The sequence below is a fragment of the Empidonax traillii genome, unplaced genomic scaffold (assembly GCF_003031625.1).
Source record: "Empidonax traillii isolate 1590-97213 ecotype Southwest subspecies unplaced genomic scaffold, ASM303162v1 scaffold1771:size125107, whole genome shotgun sequence".
Classification (NCBI taxonomy): domain Eukaryota; kingdom Metazoa; phylum Chordata; class Aves; order Passeriformes; family Tyrannidae; genus Empidonax; species Empidonax traillii.
In genome coordinates, this window is record NW_020956964.1 from 38,897 (window position 1) to 58,323 (window position 19,427).

General features: G+C 48.9%; 2 protein-coding genes across 3 annotated transcripts in view; one reads left to right on the forward strand and one right to left on the reverse strand.

The window, feature by feature from the left end:
- Positions 1–213: 213 nt before the first annotated feature.
- JMJD4 (jumonji domain containing 4) lies at positions 214–6,977 on the forward strand. The gene is made up of 7 exons (XM_027908617.1): positions 214–257; positions 928–1,561; positions 3,076–3,241; positions 3,765–3,890; positions 4,426–4,693; positions 5,325–5,471; positions 6,588–6,977. Exons 2-7 carry the CDS (start codon positions 1,297–1,299, stop codon positions 6,897–6,899), a joined length of 1,284 nt encoding a protein of 427 aa, XP_027764418.1. The 5' UTR covers positions 214–257; positions 928–1,296; the 3' UTR covers positions 6,900–6,977.
- A 2,821-nt stretch (positions 6,978–9,798) lies between these two features.
- The window catches only part of ALS2CL (ALS2 C-terminal like), a 46,965-nt gene continuing 37,336 nt past the window's right edge, over positions 9,799–19,427 (reverse strand). For both annotated transcript variants that reach the window (XM_027908624.1, XM_027908623.1), the window contains exons 16-26: positions 17,927–18,054; positions 16,801–16,974; positions 16,335–16,428; positions 15,792–15,949; positions 13,790–13,858; positions 13,222–13,395; positions 12,451–12,493; positions 12,259–12,320; positions 11,151–11,300; positions 10,502–10,598; positions 9,799–9,894 (exon numbers count right to left, since the gene is read on the reverse strand). In XM_027908624.1, coding sequence (XP_027764425.1) covers positions 9,823–9,894; positions 10,502–10,598; positions 11,151–11,300; positions 12,259–12,320; positions 12,451–12,493; positions 13,222–13,395; positions 13,790–13,858; positions 15,792–15,949; positions 16,335–16,428; positions 16,801–16,974; positions 17,927–18,054 — 1,221 coding nt within the window. In that variant the 3' untranslated portion in view covers positions 9,799–9,822. The remainder of the gene's footprint in view (positions 9,895–10,501; positions 10,599–11,150; positions 11,301–12,258; positions 12,321–12,450; positions 12,494–13,221; positions 13,396–13,789; positions 13,859–15,791; positions 15,950–16,334; positions 16,429–16,800; positions 16,975–17,926; positions 18,055–19,427) is intronic.

The following is a 19,427-nucleotide window of genomic DNA, read 5'->3' on the forward strand; positions in this document are numbered from 1 at the left end:
GGGAGGTCCCGGGAGGGGGAGAATCCCCTCATGGAGGTCCCTTAATCCCCTGGAGCTCCGTGAGGGGAGAGTTCCGTCGTGGAGGCCCTTTAATCGCACTGTGGTGTCCCGGTGTTCCCCTGGAATTCCCTCATGGGGGTCCCTTAATCCCACTGTGGTGTCCCCTTGGAATTCCCTCGTGGGGGTCCCTTAATTCCGCTGTGGTGTCCCCTTGGAATTCCTTCATGGAGGTCCCTTAATCCCACTGTGGTGTCCCGGTGTTCCCTTGGATTCGGTTCCCTCGTGGAGAATCCTTAATCCTGCTGTCGTGCTCCCTGGAAGCTCCGTGAGGGGGGAATTCCCTTCATCCCACTGGGGTGTCCAGGTGTTCCCTTGGAATTCCCTCACGGAGGTCCCTTAATCCCTTGGAGTGTCCCCTTGGAGCCCTGCAAGGGGGAATGCCCTCAGGGCTGCTCTTTAATCCCCGTGTGGTGTCGGGGTTTTCCCTTGGAATTCCACCATGGAGAACCCTTAATCCCACTGAGGTGTCCCCTAGAAGCTTTGTGAGGGGGGAATTCTGTTTATCTGGGAATGGCAACCCCTTTATCCCCCCCCACCTTCACCCTCGATGTCTCCCAAATCCCAGCCCTGCATCCCCTGTGGTTTATTTGCCCTCCCTTCCCCTCTGTGCTCAGTTTCCCACCTTCCCTCCTTTTTATTCCTCTTATTCCCTATTATTCCCCTTATTTTTAAGCCACGGTTGCTGCCAGATCCAGAGAAGGTGGTCTGGGGAAGGAGAGGGGTGCCAGGGCTTGTATCTTCCAACAAAGGGATGATCCCACTACAATCACTTCCCAGATATTTAGGGGGTTTTCCCTCCCTCCATCCCTTCAGTTAATGGATTTATCAGGGATATCCCACTGATTTTAATGTTTCTTCCTGTTCCAGGAAGGAACCAGCCCTGGCAAGGAGGTGACAAGGGACGAGCAGCACCTCCACCACCCACAGGCTGCTCATTGTGAGGCCGTCCCACCCCCATTTAACCTCCACAAACTATGGAAGATCCCAATTATCCCAACGTGCTGGGATGCTCCTGCACCACTCCTCGTTTCCCCTCTTCTTTCCCGTGAGTTTTCACGGATTCAGAGACTCCAATCCCATTTTTAAGCAGGTGTTTGTTTTTTTTTTTGCCGTGGGAGAACGGAATCTGCTCGGCTCCGGCTTGGCTAAGCCAGGAATTGCATCCAGCCTGTCTTGGCCAAGCCAGGAATTGCATCCAGCCTTCCTTGGCCAAGCCAGGAATTGCATCCAGCCTGCATGGACAGGGCAACCTTTGCCTGTTCCACTGCCTTTTTCCATGACTCCAGCGCCTCATCCCAGGCTGCTCCGGGCCTGCCGGGGGGACACGTTGACTTCATCGAGAAAGTCGATTCCTTCACCTACTCGGATTTTTTCCGGGATTATCTGATCCCCAACCACCCGTGCGTTTTCTCAGCCAAGCTGACGGAGGACTGGGGCAGCAGGAGGAACTGGGTCACGCGGGATGGGAAGCCCAACTTCGAGCACCTGCTGCGGGAATTCGGTGAGTCGGGTGCACCTTCCGCTTCATCTCCTCCTGGGAATGGAACCACAGGCTAAACCTTCATTTTTTTCTCCACTTTTCTCTATTTTTCTCTGTTATTTTTTCTATTTTTCTCCATTTTTTTCTCTATTTTTTCTCTATTTTTCTCTCTTTTTTTCTCTATTTTTCTCCATTTTTTCTCTATTTTTTCTCTATTTTTCTCTATTTTTTTGTAGTCTTTCTCCAATTTTTCTCCATTTTTTTCTAATTTTTCTTTATTTTTCTCTATTGTTCTTCATTTTTTCTCTACTTTTCTCCACCTTTCTCTTTCTCTGTTATTTCTCTCCAAATTTCTTCAAATTTTTTTCAGTTTTTTCTCCATTTTTCTCTATTTGTGCTCCACCTTTTCTCCACTTTTCTCTATTATTCGTTCTTTTTTTCTCCACTTTTTTCTGTTTTCCTCTATTATTTTCTCTTTTTTTTCTCCACTTTTCCTCTCCTTTTTCCTTATTTAATTCATATTTTCCCTCCACTTATTCCTTATTTTATGGATACATTTCCTCTTCTTTTTCCTTATTAGATTGATACTTTCCCCCTACTTATCATATTTTTATATTGATATTTTTTCTCTCATTTCCCTTATTACATTGTTACTTTTTCTCTCGTTATCTTACACTTATTGTATTTAATAACTAAAATACATTTAATCCTATAATAGGAATAACCTTTATAAAGAACGGCCAGTTAGAATAATCATTAGTTAGTTATTAACAAGTCAATTAATATATTTATAGTTATATTATAGTTAATATATTTATATTAAATTATACATTTCTATTAGTTAATATCTTTATTATAGTCAACGTATTTATATTAAATTATATATTTATATTAGCTAATATATTTAGATAATGTGTCTGTTATATATATTTATATATTATTTATAAATTTTTAATATATATTTTATATATTTTATATAATAGATCAATATATGTAATATATTAAAGTAATAATAGATATGTCTAAATATAATATAAAAATTATATTATAATATGTTATATATTATATATTTTATAATAATATATATTTGATAATATATCAAAGCCTATAAATATATATTTTAATTATCAATTATATTATATTAGAAGTTTTATATATATAGTAAATTATATTATATATTATATACATATACCTATATATAAATATAGATATAAACCTCTCTCTCTATATATATATTTAATAGTAATCAATACCCCACTTCCAGTGGAGTTTAAAAGGAAAATCCAGGTCATTTGAAATAAGGAACAGGAAAAATGGGGTCACATCCAATAAACACCTGGAAAATTCAGGTTGCAGTAAATAAATAAATAAACAAACCCCACTTTGGGTCCCGGTTCCCTGGAATGCTGATCCCAGGCCGGGGGTTGTTCCTGCAGATCCCTGGGCTATCCCAGAACATCTGCAGTCACAGGTCTCGGGGGGGGGTGGGGTGCAGAATTCCCATTCCCTGCCCTGAGGGGGGCTGTGTTTTGCAGGAGAGGCCGTGGTGCCGGTGGCCCAGTGTGACGTGAGGGAATACAATTCCCACCCCAAGGAGCAGCTGCCCTTCCGGGAGTACGTGCGCTACTGGCAGGAATACATCCGCAACGGATACCGCTCCTCCCGCGGCTGCCTCTACCTCAAGGACTGGCACGTCAGCAGGTGGGAGCCCTGGAAACCCTCAGTGCCACCTCCCCAGCCTCAGGGAATGGGGATCCTTGGAATTGGCCAGCCCGCAGAAGGGAAGCTCCTGGGGTCATCTGGTTGTGGCCTTCCAGGACATGGAGGAGCTACAGGAAAGGTGGAGGGAGACTTAGGACAACGGCCTGGAGGGACAGGAAACAGGGGAATGGCTTCCCACTGCCTAGAGAGAAGGGATAGATGGGAGATTGGGAAGGAATTCTTGGCTGGGAGGGTGGGGAAGAGCTGGAATGGATTTCCCAGAGAAGCTGTGGCTGCCCCTGGATCCCTGGAAGTGTCCAAGGCCAGGTTGGAGCATCCTGGGACAGTGGAAGGTGTCCCTGCCCATGGCAGGGGGTGGGAACAAGATGAGCTTTAAGGTCCCTCCCAACCCAAACCATCCTGGGATTCCATGATAAAGGATATGGCTTTTTATCTTTGCGTGTGGATTTTGGAAACTGAGGGAGAAGTTTTCTTTCCAAGCCTTTCCCTTTCCCATTCCCAGGGCCTTCCCAGAGCACGATGTTTACACAACCCCCGTGTACTTCTCCTCCGACTGGCTCAACGAATACTGGGATGCTGTGGCTGTGGATGATTATAGGTTTGTCTACATGGGACCCAAGGGCTCATGGTAAGGAAGTGGGCTCTCTCTCATCCTTATACACCCATTTGGAAGATTAATATTCCAGGGAATTATCCCATTATCCTTCGGGATATCGCCACACTGCAGAGTCCGGTGTTCCACCCGAATCCTTTCTGTTCGGGAGCTGAACTCCTGCAGCAGCTACAGGAAAAGCCCTGAACTGTGCCCCCCCCCCTCCCCAACCAGATTATTTAAGGATTTAGAGCAGAAATTCCCTTGGGATCATCAGCCAGGAGCGCTTTGCAGGGTCAGCAGAAGCCTCGTGGAGGCAGCGATGACTCAGATGTTCCGCAGGTGAAAACTCCAGCCAGGCCTCGGCTATAAAGTTTCAGTTTTCAGTTCCCATCCCAGAATCTCCTGCACGTGAACATCCCACAGAATGTCCCACAAACGGGAGGGATTTGAGAGCCAAAATTCCAGGAAGGAAAGGGATCAGCGTCTCAGATCCTCAGGGGGACTTTTAGCACTTAAACTGAAGCGTTAAATCCGAAGTCAAACCCTGCGTTTCCCCCCTCCCTCTCAGGACACCGTTCCACGCCGACGTGTTCCGCTCCTACAGCTGGTCCGCCAACATCTGCGGCAGGAAGAAGTGGCTGCTGTATCCGGCGGGGCAGGAGGAATTCCTCAAGGACAGGCACGGCAACCTGCCCTTCGACGTGACCGCCCCCAGCCTGCAGGACAGGAGGGTGTACCCTCGCTACGGCCAGAGCCAGCCCCCCCTGGAGATCGTGCAGGAGGCGGGAGAGATTGTCTTCATCCCCAGTGGGTGGCACCACCAGGTCTACAACCTGGTGAGACCCCCCGGGACCCTCCCGCTCCAAGGGGATTTTTTGGGAAGGAATTCTTGGGTTGGAGAGCGGGGGGGGATGCCCCATCCCTGGGAATGTTCGAGGCCAGGTTGGAGCAACCTGGGCTAGGGGAAGGTGTCCCTGCCCGTGGCAGGGGGTTGGAAGTGGATAATCCTTCAAGTCCTTTCCAAACTGCTCCAGGATTGTGGGATACGGCTTTTGTCAGTGTGGATATTCCGTGGCATGCTGAACAGGAGCCATGTTTTAGGAGGAACAGGTTTGGGGTGGAAGGGACCTTAATGATCAACCTGGGATAGTGGGACATGAGCTTTAAGATCCCACCCAAACCATTCTGGGATTCTCTGGATGGTGAAAACCTGAATTCCAAAGCTCCTTGGCTCGCTGCCCACTGGAATTTAGGGGAGTATGAAGTGAAACAAGGTACCTGCATCCTCTTTTCCTGGTTTTTTTTTTGGTCATTAAATGCTTCCAGTCGCTCAGGAATCAGATTTTAGGAGAGCCAGACCTGTGGGGAGGCTCTCTCAGCCTTGATTTGAACTGGAAATTGTAATTTAAGAATGAAAAAATGCCAACAGATTGGTCTTTGGGATAACCCCTGGAATTGCTCCCTCAGGAGGACACCATCTCCATCAACCACAACTGGGTGAACGGCTGCAACGTGGCCATCATGTGGTGCTTCCTGCAGGATGAGCTGGCAGCTGTCCAGAGGGAGATCAACCAGTGGAAGGATCCTATGGATGACTGGCACCTCCAATGCCAGGTACAACATGGACCTGACCCTGTTAAAGGATCAGGTATTCCAGGGATTTACTTATTAGCACTCTGAGACACAGAATTCCTTCACCTTATACCTGGAATTCACGTGTTTATCCTAAAGAATTAGGGACTGGGGTGGCTGCATTTTGCAGGAAGGCAAATATTCCCTTGATAAGCTTGGGAATGGCTTGTGCCGGAGGATGTGTGGTATGGCCAGGTTGGGATGTTGTTTGGAAAGCAAATGATTCAGCTGCTCTCCTTCAGCTTCTCCTATTCCTGCTCTGGAGCCAGGCTGGGAATGCTGGGGGGGTTCCCCTGGAGAAGAGAAGGATCCAGGGAGACCTGAGAGCCCCTGGCAGGGCCTAAAGGGGCTCCAGGAGAGCTGGAGAGGGACTGGGGACAAGGCATGGAGGGACAGGACACAGGGAATGGCTTCAAACTGCCAGAGGGCAGGGAGAGATGGGATATTGGGAAGGAATTCCTGACTGGGAGAGTGGGAAGGGACTGGCACAGGTTTCCCAGAGAAGCTGTGGCTGCTCCTGGATCCCTGGAAGTGTCCAAGGCCAGGTTGGAGCAACCTGGCACAGTGGAAGGTGTCCCTGCCCATGGCAGGGGTGGCACTGGATCATCCTTAAGGTCCCTCCCAATCCAAACCATCCTGGAATTTTACAAAACAGTGAATCTGAAACAAGGACAATTTAGGTGAAGGTTTCAGTGGGTTTCTGTGTCTGCAAAGTGATGCTTTAAGGGCCCCTATTTCTGCTGAGCAGGGTTGTAGCTTGGGGGCTCTCCTGGCTCTGGCTGGGAAAGAATTCCTTCCCTCCCAAAATCTTTGCCATGGAACAAATGTAGAGAGTTAATTTCTGGAGGCTGTTCCTGGGTGGTTTTCCTTCAGAACTGCTTTGAAAACAGAACAATTTAGTCCTTATTAAAAATCAGGCTGTTGCTTTTTGAGTGGTGCATTTTTTAGCACAAATTGCTAAAAAATCACGAAACATAATGATTTGTGATTCCATGTAATTCTAACCTGATTTGGTGCTTTTTTCCCCTGTAAATTTTAAGCGTTATTTCCATTTCAATCCCGGTTTTTCCTCCCCCCCCATCCCCTGTTTTTTTGTAGTTGATCATGAAGTCCTGCACGGGCATCGACTACAAGGAGTTCTACAACTTCCTCAAGGTCATCGCAGAGAACAGGATTTCAGTCTTGGAAAAGGGCCTGGATGAGGAGGCTTCGGCCCAGAACACTTCCAAAGCTGCCATTTCCACCCTGGGAATGCTCCACGCCGTGTTTGACCTCAAGAGGACGGTGAAGGTGTTGACGTCCCTGAGCGCCAACGAGGATTTCAAGAAGCTGGATCTGACCTCCCTCTCCCCCCCTCCAGAGGCTTTGCTGCACCACCTGAAAGCTGCCATAGATACAGCCCTGCTCTGATTTCCCCCATTCCCTCGGTTCTTCGGGAAAAGGAACCTTTTCCCAAAGGGTTTTGGAGGAGGTTCCTCCTCCCTGTTCTCCTGCAGGGCAGTTGAGGTACAAAGAGCTTTATTCCCTTCAGCAGGACGTTCATTTTGGAGCCACTGGAGGAGGGGGGGAAAAAAAACAATCCCCCCTAAAGGAAAACCCCAACCCTTTTGTCAGTATTTTATACCCAGTCAGGGAAGGGGGACAGAAATTCCCTGTGGATAACCAAATTCCCTGTGCTTCCAAGAGCAAAAAGCGCTGCTTTTTCTGCTCCCAGCTCCATGATTTGAAGACTTCCAGGTGCAGCTCAGCTTAACTTTTCCTTCTTTTTTTTTTTTTTTATTTTTAGGGAATTTGAGCTAGTTTGCTTCCATGGAAGTCTGAGCTGGAGCCTGGATGTGGAAGGCACTGGCTCTACTCGTGTAGAGCCCCCAAAGCTGGAATTCTCAGGTGGAATCAGCCCTCAAACTGCTCCAGGATTAAATTTAACACCGTAATTAAGACCCTGGAGCCCTGACTGCAATTAGAGCACTATTAATTAAGCATGTGACCCCCCCCCCCTCAAGCTGAAAAGGAGGAATTGGAATGTACTCCCACATTCCCCCCCAACAATTCCAAGGCACAGCAGGGATTTGATCAGGGAAGGAGCCTCCTCTCAGCTGCTCCAACCAGCCCTCTGCATGGTTTCACAGCACAATTCCCAGCTGGAATGCCCAACTATTCCCAGGGAAACCTCCCTCTTGCTCTTCCTGCTGGGTGGGAAAGCCCAGAGAAGCACAAATGGCTGCACACTGTTACCTTAGTTGCCACTTCAGGGCTCACTTGAACTCTTGCTCAAGAACTTCCTCAATTTCCACCTCCCTTCCCCCAGGAAAAGCAGCTACAAACTGCATTTTAGGAAGTGCAATAGCAGAAAACCCGGAGCAGGCTGAGAATTCCCTTGTTTTCTAGATAATTCCATGGGTTTGTACTCGCATGCACTTTTTGCATGTCCTTTTCTAGTAGAAAAATCTGCATTTTTCCACTAGCAAGTGGTACCTGGAATGAAAAATCCTCACCTAGAGCATGGAAAAAAAAAAAATGTGGAGAAAACAGCATTTTTGGGGGATTAAACCATCCCAGTGCTCCCAACCTGCTGGCAGGAGGTTGGAAAAGCACCAGCTCTGCAATTCCCACTTCCCCAGCTGCTCCTTAGGAGCCGTTTCCTTCCTTCTCCAAAGCTCAGCCGGAGTTTCCCTCCTGGGATGAACAAAAGGGGACATTTCCTCCAGGTGGGGGAATGAGAATTCCAAGCTGGCAGTGCCGTGTTTTTGGTAGGAAAAAGCATGTTTTTGGCCTGGTGTCCCCGCATGTTGTGACACCGGCACCATCCACGTTCTCCTCGCTGGTTCAGCGGGGGAGGAAAAAAAAAGCACAAAAAAAAAAAAAAAGAAAAGAGATTTACTGATCCAGATTTTGCACCTGAAATCCCTTCATTCCCAGGAATGATCAAGGAGCCACGTGTTCCCTAAAAATAAATCCATCAGAGCAAAACCCTCAAGTGCTTCAAGACAAGCAAAGGGGTTGGAATGAGGAGCAGGTGAGGCTGGAATGGTTCTGGAAAACTTCCCAACAGCTTTATTTAAATACAGAGTTCCTGTTAAAACAGCCAGGAGGAGGAGACTCCCATCCCAATCTATTCATTCTTGTAATCACTGTGTTATTTATTAAAGCATAAATCCATGTGGGAAACAGGAGCCAAGAGCCTGTGGAGTTGGGTTGTGTTTGCCTGGATGATTAATTAGTGACCTGGACGATTAATTAAAAGTCAAACAGTAAAAAATAATTTAAAAAAGAAAAAAAAAGAAAAAAATAAAGCAGGTTAAAATCTGTGTCAGACCTCTCAAACTGCACCTCCCACCTGGCTGGTTTCGTCTGGGAGGGACAAAATCCCAAATATCCCGGTGATTTTCCAAAGGAAGGATAAATCTCAGCCTGATTTTTGTGCCCCACTGGTGTCTGCGGGGTCTGTCAGCACGAATCCCCTTGGAAAAGCAGCAGGAAAACCAGGTGTTTCCATGTTTTCTCTTGCCAGGATTTGGGATTTCTCAGCCCAGACCAACATTCCTTTCTTCCAAGCCCCCAGAATTCCAGAGCAGCAGGAGCATGTCCAAGGTGCAGGTGTGACATTCCCTGAGGCTCCACAGGAGTGAGCAGAGCAGAAATAACACATCTTTTAGTCTCCTAAACCACGGAATTCGGGGAATAGCAGCTTTAAAAGGCCAGGGAGAGGTCCTGAGTTTGCCACAGGGAGGAAGAGGGGGTGGAGAAACCACTTCTTCCCTCCAGGAATGGGTTTTTCAGGAATGTGGGGGGTGACCTCTCCAACCCCAATTCCTGTCCTAAAGTCCTTTCACCAGTGCAGATCAACTCCCAGGGGAGCAGGGAAAGCAAATCCCTGCTGTTTGCAGGGCCAGCCAACGAAAACCACGGGGCAAAAGAAACCTTTTCCACTCGGGAAGAGATTCCCAAACAGCAGCTGAGGTTGGAGAGCGAAGGGTTTCCTCCATCAGCATCCCCTGTGTGTGGTTTAGGATCGAGGTTGTAATTCCACAGCCGGAGCAGCAGGGATTGTGCATCCAGCAGGGTGTGCTCTGGCCAGTGCAGCAGGAAGGATGATCCCTATGGATCCCAGGAAGATGATCCCTGTGGATCCCAGGAAGGATGATCCCTGTGGATCCCAGGAAGATGATCCCTGTGGATCCCAGGAAGATGATCCCTGTGGATCCCAGGAAGGATGATCCCTATGGATCCCAGGAAGATGATCCCTGTGGATCCCAGGAAGGATGATCCCTGTGGATCCCAGGAAGATGATCCCTGTGGATCCCAGGAAGGATGATCCCTGTGGATCCCGGGCTCAGGCGCTGGCGCTCAGGGGGCAGCTCTCCCGCTGCTGCAGCCGCAGCCGCTGGATGTGCTCGTAGCACGACTGGGGAGGAGCAGAGCAACACGGTCAGCAGGAACGGGGGAACTCGGGGAAAAAACTTGGGAACTCGGGGGAGAAACGGTGGGAATTTAGGGATAAAACTTAGCAACTTCAGGGGCCAAAATTTGAGAACTCGGGGGCAGATTTTGGGAATTGTGGGGACAAAAATCTGAGAGTGTTGGGTTCAAAATCTGGCAACTTTGGGGCCAAAAGTTGAGAATCTTGGGGCCAAAATTGGGCAGCTTTGGGGTCAAAATTGGGCAGCATGGGGCCCAAAATTTGGCAGCTTTGGGGCCAAAATTGGAGAACATTAGGGCCAAAATCTGACAACTTTGGGGCCAAAATTTGGCAGCTTGGGGACCACAATTTGGCAGCTTGGGGGGACCAAAATTTGGCAGCTTTGGGACCAAAATAAGGGCTGTTGCAGCCAAAGAAGCTGTGCTGCTCCCAAGTTCAGGATTAAATCTGCTGTAAATGAAGGATAAGGATTTTCTGCAGGTTCTCAGGGAAATCAGCTCCTATTCCAGGCCCAGAAGGAGCCCCTAAAGTTCAATCCCAGCCCAGCTTTGGTGTTCAGGCTGAGGAAGCTGCAATGGAAACATTCCCTCACCTCCAGGGCTGTCAACAGGAAGTCAAACATTCCTCCTTGGTTGGTGGGATCCATCAGGTCTCTGATCAGATGGATTTCAGCTCCCAGGTGCTGGATTCTAGGGAAAGAAAAGGTCCCAGTTAGGACAAGTGGGTGGGGAGGAACGTTTTGATGCCTTCAAGGCATCAAAAATCGGCCTTCAGAAGCTCCATGTCCCTAAATCCTGTGGTAAAATGAGGCTTCATTTCCCAGGATAACCCTGAATTATCCTCTGGGATAAGAGATGGACCCTCAGGAATTCCTTAATCACTTCATATCCCAGCAGAGCTGGATTAGGGTTACACAGAAACCCAAAAGCTCAGGAAAAATCACATTTAATCCCCAAATCTCAGGTTTTACTTTTAAATTAAGATCCCATTTCCCACAACAACCTGGAATTATCCTCTGGGATAAAGAATGGACACTCAGAAATTCCCTAATCACTTCATATCCCAGGCAACCCCATCCCAGCAGAGCCGGCAGATCCCATCCCACAGGAACCCAAAAAGCTCAGGAAAAAGCACATTAAATTCCCAAATCCCAGTTTTTCATTTCAGTCCTTTGGCCTGGAGTCCTTTCCCTGAGGGATCCCACAGAATCTGGGCCGGGAACGGGGGAAGCTGCCACTTACTTGGCCCGGGACACGACGTACATCAGGAGGGGCAGCAGGTCATCCATGGGCAGTTTGTAGTCCTTGCCCACCACCCTGGACACGGTGCCCTCGATCTCCTCGTAGGTCTTCTGCAGGATCACCAGCTTTTCCCTGGGATCCACCGTGGTGCTGTGGGAAAACAGCCCTGCCTGCCAGAGGTGCTCCCACTCCACAGCTCAAGAGGGCAAGCAGGACTTAGGGAAGCCCCCAAAAAACTCAGGAGACCGAAATCCATCAATCACCTTCACCAAAGAGGAGTCAAGAGGGACAGCTCCAAGGGGGAATTTGATGTGTCTGCCCTGCACATCCCAGAAAAACAGTCCCCCTGGCTTCCTTAGGGAGGCTCTCAGGAGGATTTAGGGATCTGACAGCTCCCACCTGATGGATCCACAACAATTCCCCGCTCCCTTCCGGGCACCATCACCCAGGCTGGGCTTTGAGAAATCAAACTGAGCTCAGCTTTGCTCTATCAGCCCCTTGGGAGCAGGTAGGAATTTAAGGTTTATTAAATTATAAATGTCATCTAAATTTTACCCAGATTTTACCTAGATTTTATCTAAACTTTAGCTAAATTTTAGCTGAATTTTAGCCCCATTTTATCTACATTTTACCTTGATTTTATCTAGATTTTAGCTGAATTTTAGCTACATTTTATCTAAATTTTGTCTAAATTTTAACTAAATTTTATCTAAATTTTGTTTGATTTTAGCTGAATTTTAGCTAACTTCTATCTACATTTCATCTACATTTTAGCTAAATTTTAGCTAAATTTTAGCTAAATTTTAGCTGAATTTTAGCTGAATTTTAGCTAAATTTTAGGTGGATTTTATCTAAATTTTATCCACATTTTAGCTGAATTTTAGCTAAATTGTAACTGAATCGAATCTAAATTTAATCTGAATTTTAGCTGAATTTCATCTATATTTCATCTACATTTTAGCTAAAGCTTAGCTAAATTTTACCGAAACTTTAGCTGAATTTTATCTACATTTTATCCAAATTTCATCTACATCTCATCTACCTCTCACCCCACCTACATAATACATTTTGATTAACCGACAGCGCCCGGTGGGTGCTGGTGACTCACATGAGCTTCTGCAAACACTCGGTGGCCGACAGGAAACACTTGTCCTTGATCAGGGAGCGCCTCTGGAAAGCAGACACGGATCCTTTGGAGCAGCTCCGGGCACACAACCCCCAGCCCATCCAGGGAAACTCCCTGCCCCTCGTTAGTTAATGAGGTGAGGGTTATTAACGAGCATCCCCCGCGAGGTCTCACCTGGTTGGTGGTCAGGGTGAGGTCCTTGAGAGGCCAGAGGTGCCTGCAAGGAGAGCCCAGAGATGCTGAGAGGGTCTGAGCCCACCCTAAATCACCCCATTCTTCTGTCCCCTCATCCCAGGGGCTGCTCCAGCCCTGGAGGTGCAGGAGGCTGAGCTTGCCGCTCTCCTTGCACTGCTCCAGGGGTAATTACCGTTAATTACTTTGGCTCGTTAATGCAAAGGGTTGATTTTACTCAGGGATGCTCCCGAGATAATCAGTGGAGAGTTTGGGAACCTTCAGATTCCACTCCTCCCACTGAGCACTGACTGAATCCACTCCAGGGTCTCCCTGAGGTGCAGCTGATGCTGTGCTAGGAAAGCTGGGGGAGTTTGGCCCCACATCTCATTCCAAAGGTGGATTTAGGAGCAGGAATGGACGAAGGAAACACCTGACCCCCCTTCTCTTGGGTCTGTGTGTGTCTCCCCTCTCAGAGCAGATAACACTGTTGCCCTTCCTAAGACACTTTTGTAAGCTCTGATTTGTTGGTCCAAGATGGAACAAAGCATTTTTTTTGAGGTAATAACGGGGTTTTCCACCCAAAAATTAGAATTAGCCCATCTATTTTCAGCTTTTCCCTAGTCAGTGTTGTCCCTCCAGGACAGGCAGGCACTTCCTGGCAGGATTTCCTCTGGCAGCACAAAACCTCAACGCCACAGCTGGACCAGGAACAGGCTCCAGGTCCTTTCCAGGATCACAGCCTTTATCCAGGGATGGGAAAACGCCACTTACTTCTGCACATCCAGAAATTCCAGGAGCTTGATGTCAGGAAACAGGCTGAGATCCACGATGCCCTGGCAGTACAGGTCATCTTCTCTCTCGTGGTAGAGCATGTAGAGCATGAAGAGCTCGGGGTAGAAGCAGGGCAGGATCAGGGGCAGGACCACACTGGAGGCCTTCTGGTCACTGGGGCAGAGAAAACCCAATCCTACAGTGACTTTACAACCTTAAAACATTCCCCAAACCACCCAGCACACGATGGTAGAGGCAGCTTCCAGGACCTCGAGGTGTCCTCCTTGTTCTCCCCTTCCCGCTCCCCAAACCCCCTAAATCTGTGTCTCCCACTGTTATTCCTGCTTTCTTGTTCTGGGAAAATGTCTTCTCCCTCCTCTGCCGGTGCCTCCTGCTCCAGAACACGAGTCAAAGAAGTTGCTTTGAGCAGAACTGCCCTCAGAGGGAAATGTGGGCACTAAACCTGCCCCCAAGTGACCCACAGGAGGAGCTCAGCACTTGGGGTGTTTCAGAGGACACCCCAAACGTCCAAACTGCCTGGAATGAAACTCCCAGTGGTGGCACCTACCTTGTGTCTCCATCCACACACTTTGGGGGCAGTTGGCCTTTCTGTTCCAGAGCCAGATGGAGCAAACCCCTGAAAGAGCAGCAGGAACGAGGTTTAGTCCCTTCCTCTTTTTTTTTTTAGGGATGATTTGGTTATTAGGGATGATTTGGGTTATTCCCAAGTGGAGCTGAGCTGTCCCAGCCCCAGGTGGGATATTAAAGCTCCCTGGAATTCCTGCAGTGCTGTGGAGTGGGCCCTCTGGAATCCTAAATGTGCTCTGCACTGAGCACCATCTCCTTGAATTCCCACTCAGGGGACGTGGGACTTCAGCAACCAACTCTCCAACCCATCCATGAACATCAGAGGATGGTCCTTGGGAAGAGTAGCTGGGCTTTGTCTTGATATTCCACAGAATCCCAGCATGGTTTGGGTTGGGAGGGACCTTAAGGATCATCCAGTGCCACCCCCTGCTGTGGGCAGGGACACCTTCCACCAGCCCAGGCTGCTCCAACCTGGCCTTGGACACTTCCAGGGATCCAGGGGCAGCCACAGCTTCTCTGGGAAATCCATTCCAGTCCCTCCTCACCCTCCCAGCCAGGAATTCCTTCCCACTATCCCACCTAAATCTCTCCTCTTTCAGTTTGGAATGAGGTTTCCCTGGAGCCTTCTCTTCTCCAGGCTGCTCCTCTCGCCCTGCCTTTGAGGTGAGAGATGCTCCACCCCTCTCTGATCATCTCTCTGGCCTTTATTCCCAAACCAGCTTCATTCTCCTAAACTGAGGATTAGGGAGAGGTTGCCTTTTGTTCCCGTGGAGAAATATCAGCCCAGGGAACTCAATCAGGAGCAGACAACCCCTCAGCTCAGAGCCCTCCCCCCACCTCGCTGAGAACACCCAAAGCTTTAATCCAACCTCTCGTTTTTAAGGAGATTCCACCCCGAGTGCAGCCCCAGGCCCAGCTCTGCCTACTGGGGCACTTCTTGTAGCTCCTAAAAGACAAATCAAAGAGCAACAGCATCCCAGGGATGCCTTTGATCCAGGCCTTAATTATGATCCAGGCCTTAATTACCCCCGGGCACAACCACAGAGGTGTCCTGGGATGATCCCACAGTTGGGAAGGGGGGGATTCTGCCCCTCTGCCCCCTCAGGTGAGACCCCCCTGCAGAGCTGCCTCCAGCACTGGGGGACAGGGAGCAGATGGAGACAGGACAGAGGACTCATCCACTCCAAGATGATCCAAGGGATGGAGCAGGAAAGGCTGGGAGAGCTGGGATTGCTCAGCCTGGAGAAGAGAAGATTTTGGGGGGAACTGACTGTGGCCTTCCAGGACCTGGAGGAGCTACAGGGAAGATGGAGAGAGGCTGTTTACAAGGGATGGAGAGACAGGACACAGGGAATGGCTTCCCACTGAAAGGGAGTAGGTTTAGATGGGATATTGGGAAGGAATTGCTGGCTGGGAGGGTGGGCAGGCCCTGGCACAGGTTGCCCAGAGAAGCTGTGGCTGCCCCTGGATCCCTGGAAGTGTCCAAGGCCAGCTTGGAGCACCCTGGGCTGGTGGAAGGTGTCCCTGCCCATGGCAGGGGGTGGGACTGGATCTTTTTTAAGGTCCCTTCCACCCCTAACCATTCCATGATTCTATTTCTCCTTCAAACCCAGCTATCACAGCCCTGCTGTGTGCTCTGACATACTTTGCTGCCCTCAGTCCTCAGGGAGGATTTTTGCTTCATATTTTCCTAAAGAAAGTGTTATTATGGGCAGCAGCTCCTTGATCTGCCACAACTCAGTGAGATTCACTCACATGAAAGCCCCTGGGTCATAAAATGACCCTAATAAAGCTTTTCCAGGTCCACATGACCTCAGTTATTGCAAATAACTCTTTATTTAACACCGTCCTGAAGCACCTCCCCCCCCAAAAAAAAACGTGCAGTGATTCAAGCACATCACCTGCCAACACCATCCCAGTGCTCTCCTCCCCAAGCCCTCTGTGCCCACACCCATGGGAATGCCTCAACCCGCTCGACCTACCGGTAGAATTCCCAAATTTTCTTGGCGTAGTACTTGACTTCCTCCTGCGCCATCGTCAGCAGGTGCCTGTTGGCCCCAATCCCGGAATATGTGGCCTGGAAAGCCACTGTCAGGGCCTTCAGCAGCTTCCCCAGAGGGTGCAGGGAGGACTTCAGTGCCTGCACGGGGGAGGAACGTGGAATTCCAGTTGCCAGCACTGCCACTCGTGGGGGGAAAACATCCAAAGGCCCCCCCAGCCCCCCTCCTGCCAACCAAAAGGCTTCCCCAGGGAAAGGCTGGGCCAGGAAAAACCACCTGGGAGTTCATTCATCCCTCCCAGCAGCTGGAGAAGCAAGAGAGAAGCTTTCTGATCGCCCCCCCGACCTCTGCAGCCCTGCACAAGAGGAGTGTCCAAGAAGCCTGAGGGACAACCCTGCTCTTCACGCAGTTCAGGGATGTTCTTGGAGCCTCTGGCCGTGGTTTATGTGCTGTTAAATCACCAGCAATCTGCCTGGCCCTGTGTCCATGCCTGGTGGCCAGAGTGGATCTCATCCTAAGCTTTACCTTCTCTAAATAACTCTGTATCGACTCCAGCTCCTGGTGCTGCACAAGCTCTTCAAGAATATCTTCAATCTTCCAGGCTATGTCCTCAGTCCCCCTGAAAGGATGAGAGGTGAGGGAGGAAAAGGCCCCCCACAAGGAAGCTCTGGGATAAATCCAGGTGGGTATCACAGGTAGATTCCAAAGGGGCATTAAGACAATTAGAGAAGGAATGAATTTTTTCACTTGTAAGAATCGATCTCAACAGCACAACTTTAAATGGAGGAATAAAACTCCTCCTCCTGCCTCATCAAAAGGAACAACTGGAAAATTCTCAAATTCATACATTTAAGTTCATAAATTTAAATTCAAGTTCATAAATTTAAGTTCATAAATTTAAATTCAAGTTCATAAATTTGAAACATGAATTAAATCAGACTCTGATTTAAATGGATTCCTCTGTGGCAATGAGGCCCCGGAACATTCCTACCTTTGGCAGAAGAGATATTCCTGAGATTTCCTCAGCTCCTTGCTGGTTTGGATGTGGAACCCTGTGAAAGACTCCTCCATGTCTTCCTTGCAGCCAGACTGGAGGAATTCCAGGAACTGGTCATAGATTCCCTTCCACCTCTTCTCCACTGGGAACTCCCTGAGGCCCAGCTGACTGGAAAATGGAACATTTGCCATTAGGATTTTCTGGGTCACCCTTTTAGTTACTCCAGACCTCACTTTCAAATATGGGAGGTTCTCCAGGGTTGGGATTTACAGAAGGATGTGGCCCCTCTGCTCTGGAGCCAGGCTGGGAATGCTGGGGGGGTTCCCCTGGAGAAGAGAAGGATCCAGGGAGACCTGAGAGCCCCTGGCAGGGCCTAAAGGGGCTCCAGGAGAGCTGGAGAGGGACTGGGGACAAGGGATGGAGGGACAGGACACAGGGAATGGCTTTAACTGAAAGAGGAGAGATTTAGGTGGGATATTGGGAAGGAATTCCTGGCTGGGAGGGTGGGGAGGGGCTGGGATGGATTTCCCAGAGAAGCTGTGGCTGCTCCTGGATCCCTGGAACTGTCCAAGGCCAGGTTGGAGCAACCTGGGCTAGTGGAAGGTGTCCCTGCCCATGGCAGGGGGTGGCACTGGATGATCTTTAAGGTCCCTTCCAACCCAAACCATCCCATGGCATCCTGCAGGAGCGCAGGAACATGGAAGTGCCCAACTGGGAATTCAATAAAAGCAACTCAACTTCTTGTCCTGACAATGAGGTGCTTTGGGCGAATCAAAATTCCTGGTGTGTGGAACATCAATAATCTGAATCTTTGCTGCTCACAGACTGTCTTGGCCCCTGGTGGGTGTCCCTAAACCCAGACTATTCACCTCACCCGAAAACCCTTCAGAAGAGGCTGAGCAACAAGAGTTGAGCAACCACCACCAGCAGCTGTTCCTGCCTGGAACGAACAGGAGCTGTTTCTGCAGCGGGAATGATGGACTGGAAATGTTTGGAAGAGGAAAGAGCAGGAAACTGAACTGGCTTTTGTGAGAGGAAATGGAATTTGTGAGGACAGGCAGCTGGGGTTTTTTTTTCCCCCTCCTGTGAGTTGAAGTGGCTGAATCCAGGCTTTGCTCACGTTTTGGTGACCCTCTCGTCCAGCTGCTCGTGGCAGGTGTTGAGGATGCCGTGGGTCTGCAGGCCTTGGCCCGACTTGGTGGTGAAGGTTCCCTCCAAAACGAAGCCGTTGGCAAAGGACAGCTTTCCCTGGGGGGGGAGGAGGAGGAGGAGTCCAGGGTTAGTCTGCTCAGAGCTCATTAGGGACAGGAAACGAGCTGGACCAGGAGCTCAAAAGTCTCTTTTTGGCAGCGCCAGCTCCCGACACGGCGGCTCAGAACAACTTCCACCACGCAGGTGGATATTCCAGCACCCAGAGAAATGATGCCAGGGAAGTGGCAGCCACTGGAGCCAACACACCCCAAAATCCCAGATTAAAACCTCTGCATTACTCCCTACAAATCCTCAAAATCTCCTTTCAGTTATTCAGTTCTCTGGTTTAAACCAAACAGGAGTGAATGGATGAAGCTTCAGTTTTCTCCCAGTTTTCCTCCAACCACAACAACAGGGAATTTTGGCCTCCCAGGTGTGGGGAATCATATGATCTTCCCCATAAACACCTTCCAACTTGTTTGAAAACTCGGAGCTCGCTGCTACCAAGACAAACCTTCAATTCTCTGAGGCAAACCCAGGACATGCAGCAGCCTGACTCCAAACTTGGGAGGATTTCATTCAATCCAAAGCCAAACAACATCCTAACTATTGGAAGAGGAGCCTGAAATCCTCCTTGCTCGTGGCAGGAGGAACATCCCAGCTTTGGACAAAGGGCAGATTTCTCTGGGCTAACCACTGAAGTCAAGATTAATTTTGGAGGCTCTCAGCCAGTTAATCTCAGATTAATTTTGGAGGATCTCAGCACTACAATCAACGTCTGCACTGTCTTGCCCAGAGTCTTGTGGGTGAAGGAGATGATGACAAGCTCTTCCTCCCCTGCTGAGTCATTAACCACAAGGCTCGTTTGCATTCATTACCAAGGCTCTGTTTTGACACCTCTCAGGGTGACCCAATCCCAGACTCCCTGCCAGGCTCATCCCATCCTTCAGGAACGAGCTGGAGGAGCAGTTTTCCTTCCACAGGGAATTTTATCACCACTTTGACCCGATATTTCCGTTCAAGATCGTCCCCAAAGTGTGGAGTTGTGGGTGCAGAGCCCACATTGCAAAATTCAGCTGCCAAATCCCTCAGCTGGTGGGGTAACACCTCGGGATTGTTGCATTTCCCGTGTCCCCAACCACTGTTTGAAGGTGGCGAAAACATCCCAAGGGCAGCTGTGAAGAACAGTCCAAAATGTCCCACAAAAACAAGGAAATAAAACTGAGTTCAAATAAAAAAAAAAGAAAAATGACCCAGTGGCAGCAATAAAATAAAAAAGAAAACCCAGAGCAGAACAAAATTAAACAAAAACAAAAAAGCCACATAAAAAACAGGTAAAAAACAAGGAAATAACAAAAAAACCCCACCAAACAAAAAAGCAAAAAAACAAAGAACCAAAAAAAAAAAAAAAAAAAAAAACTGAACAAAAA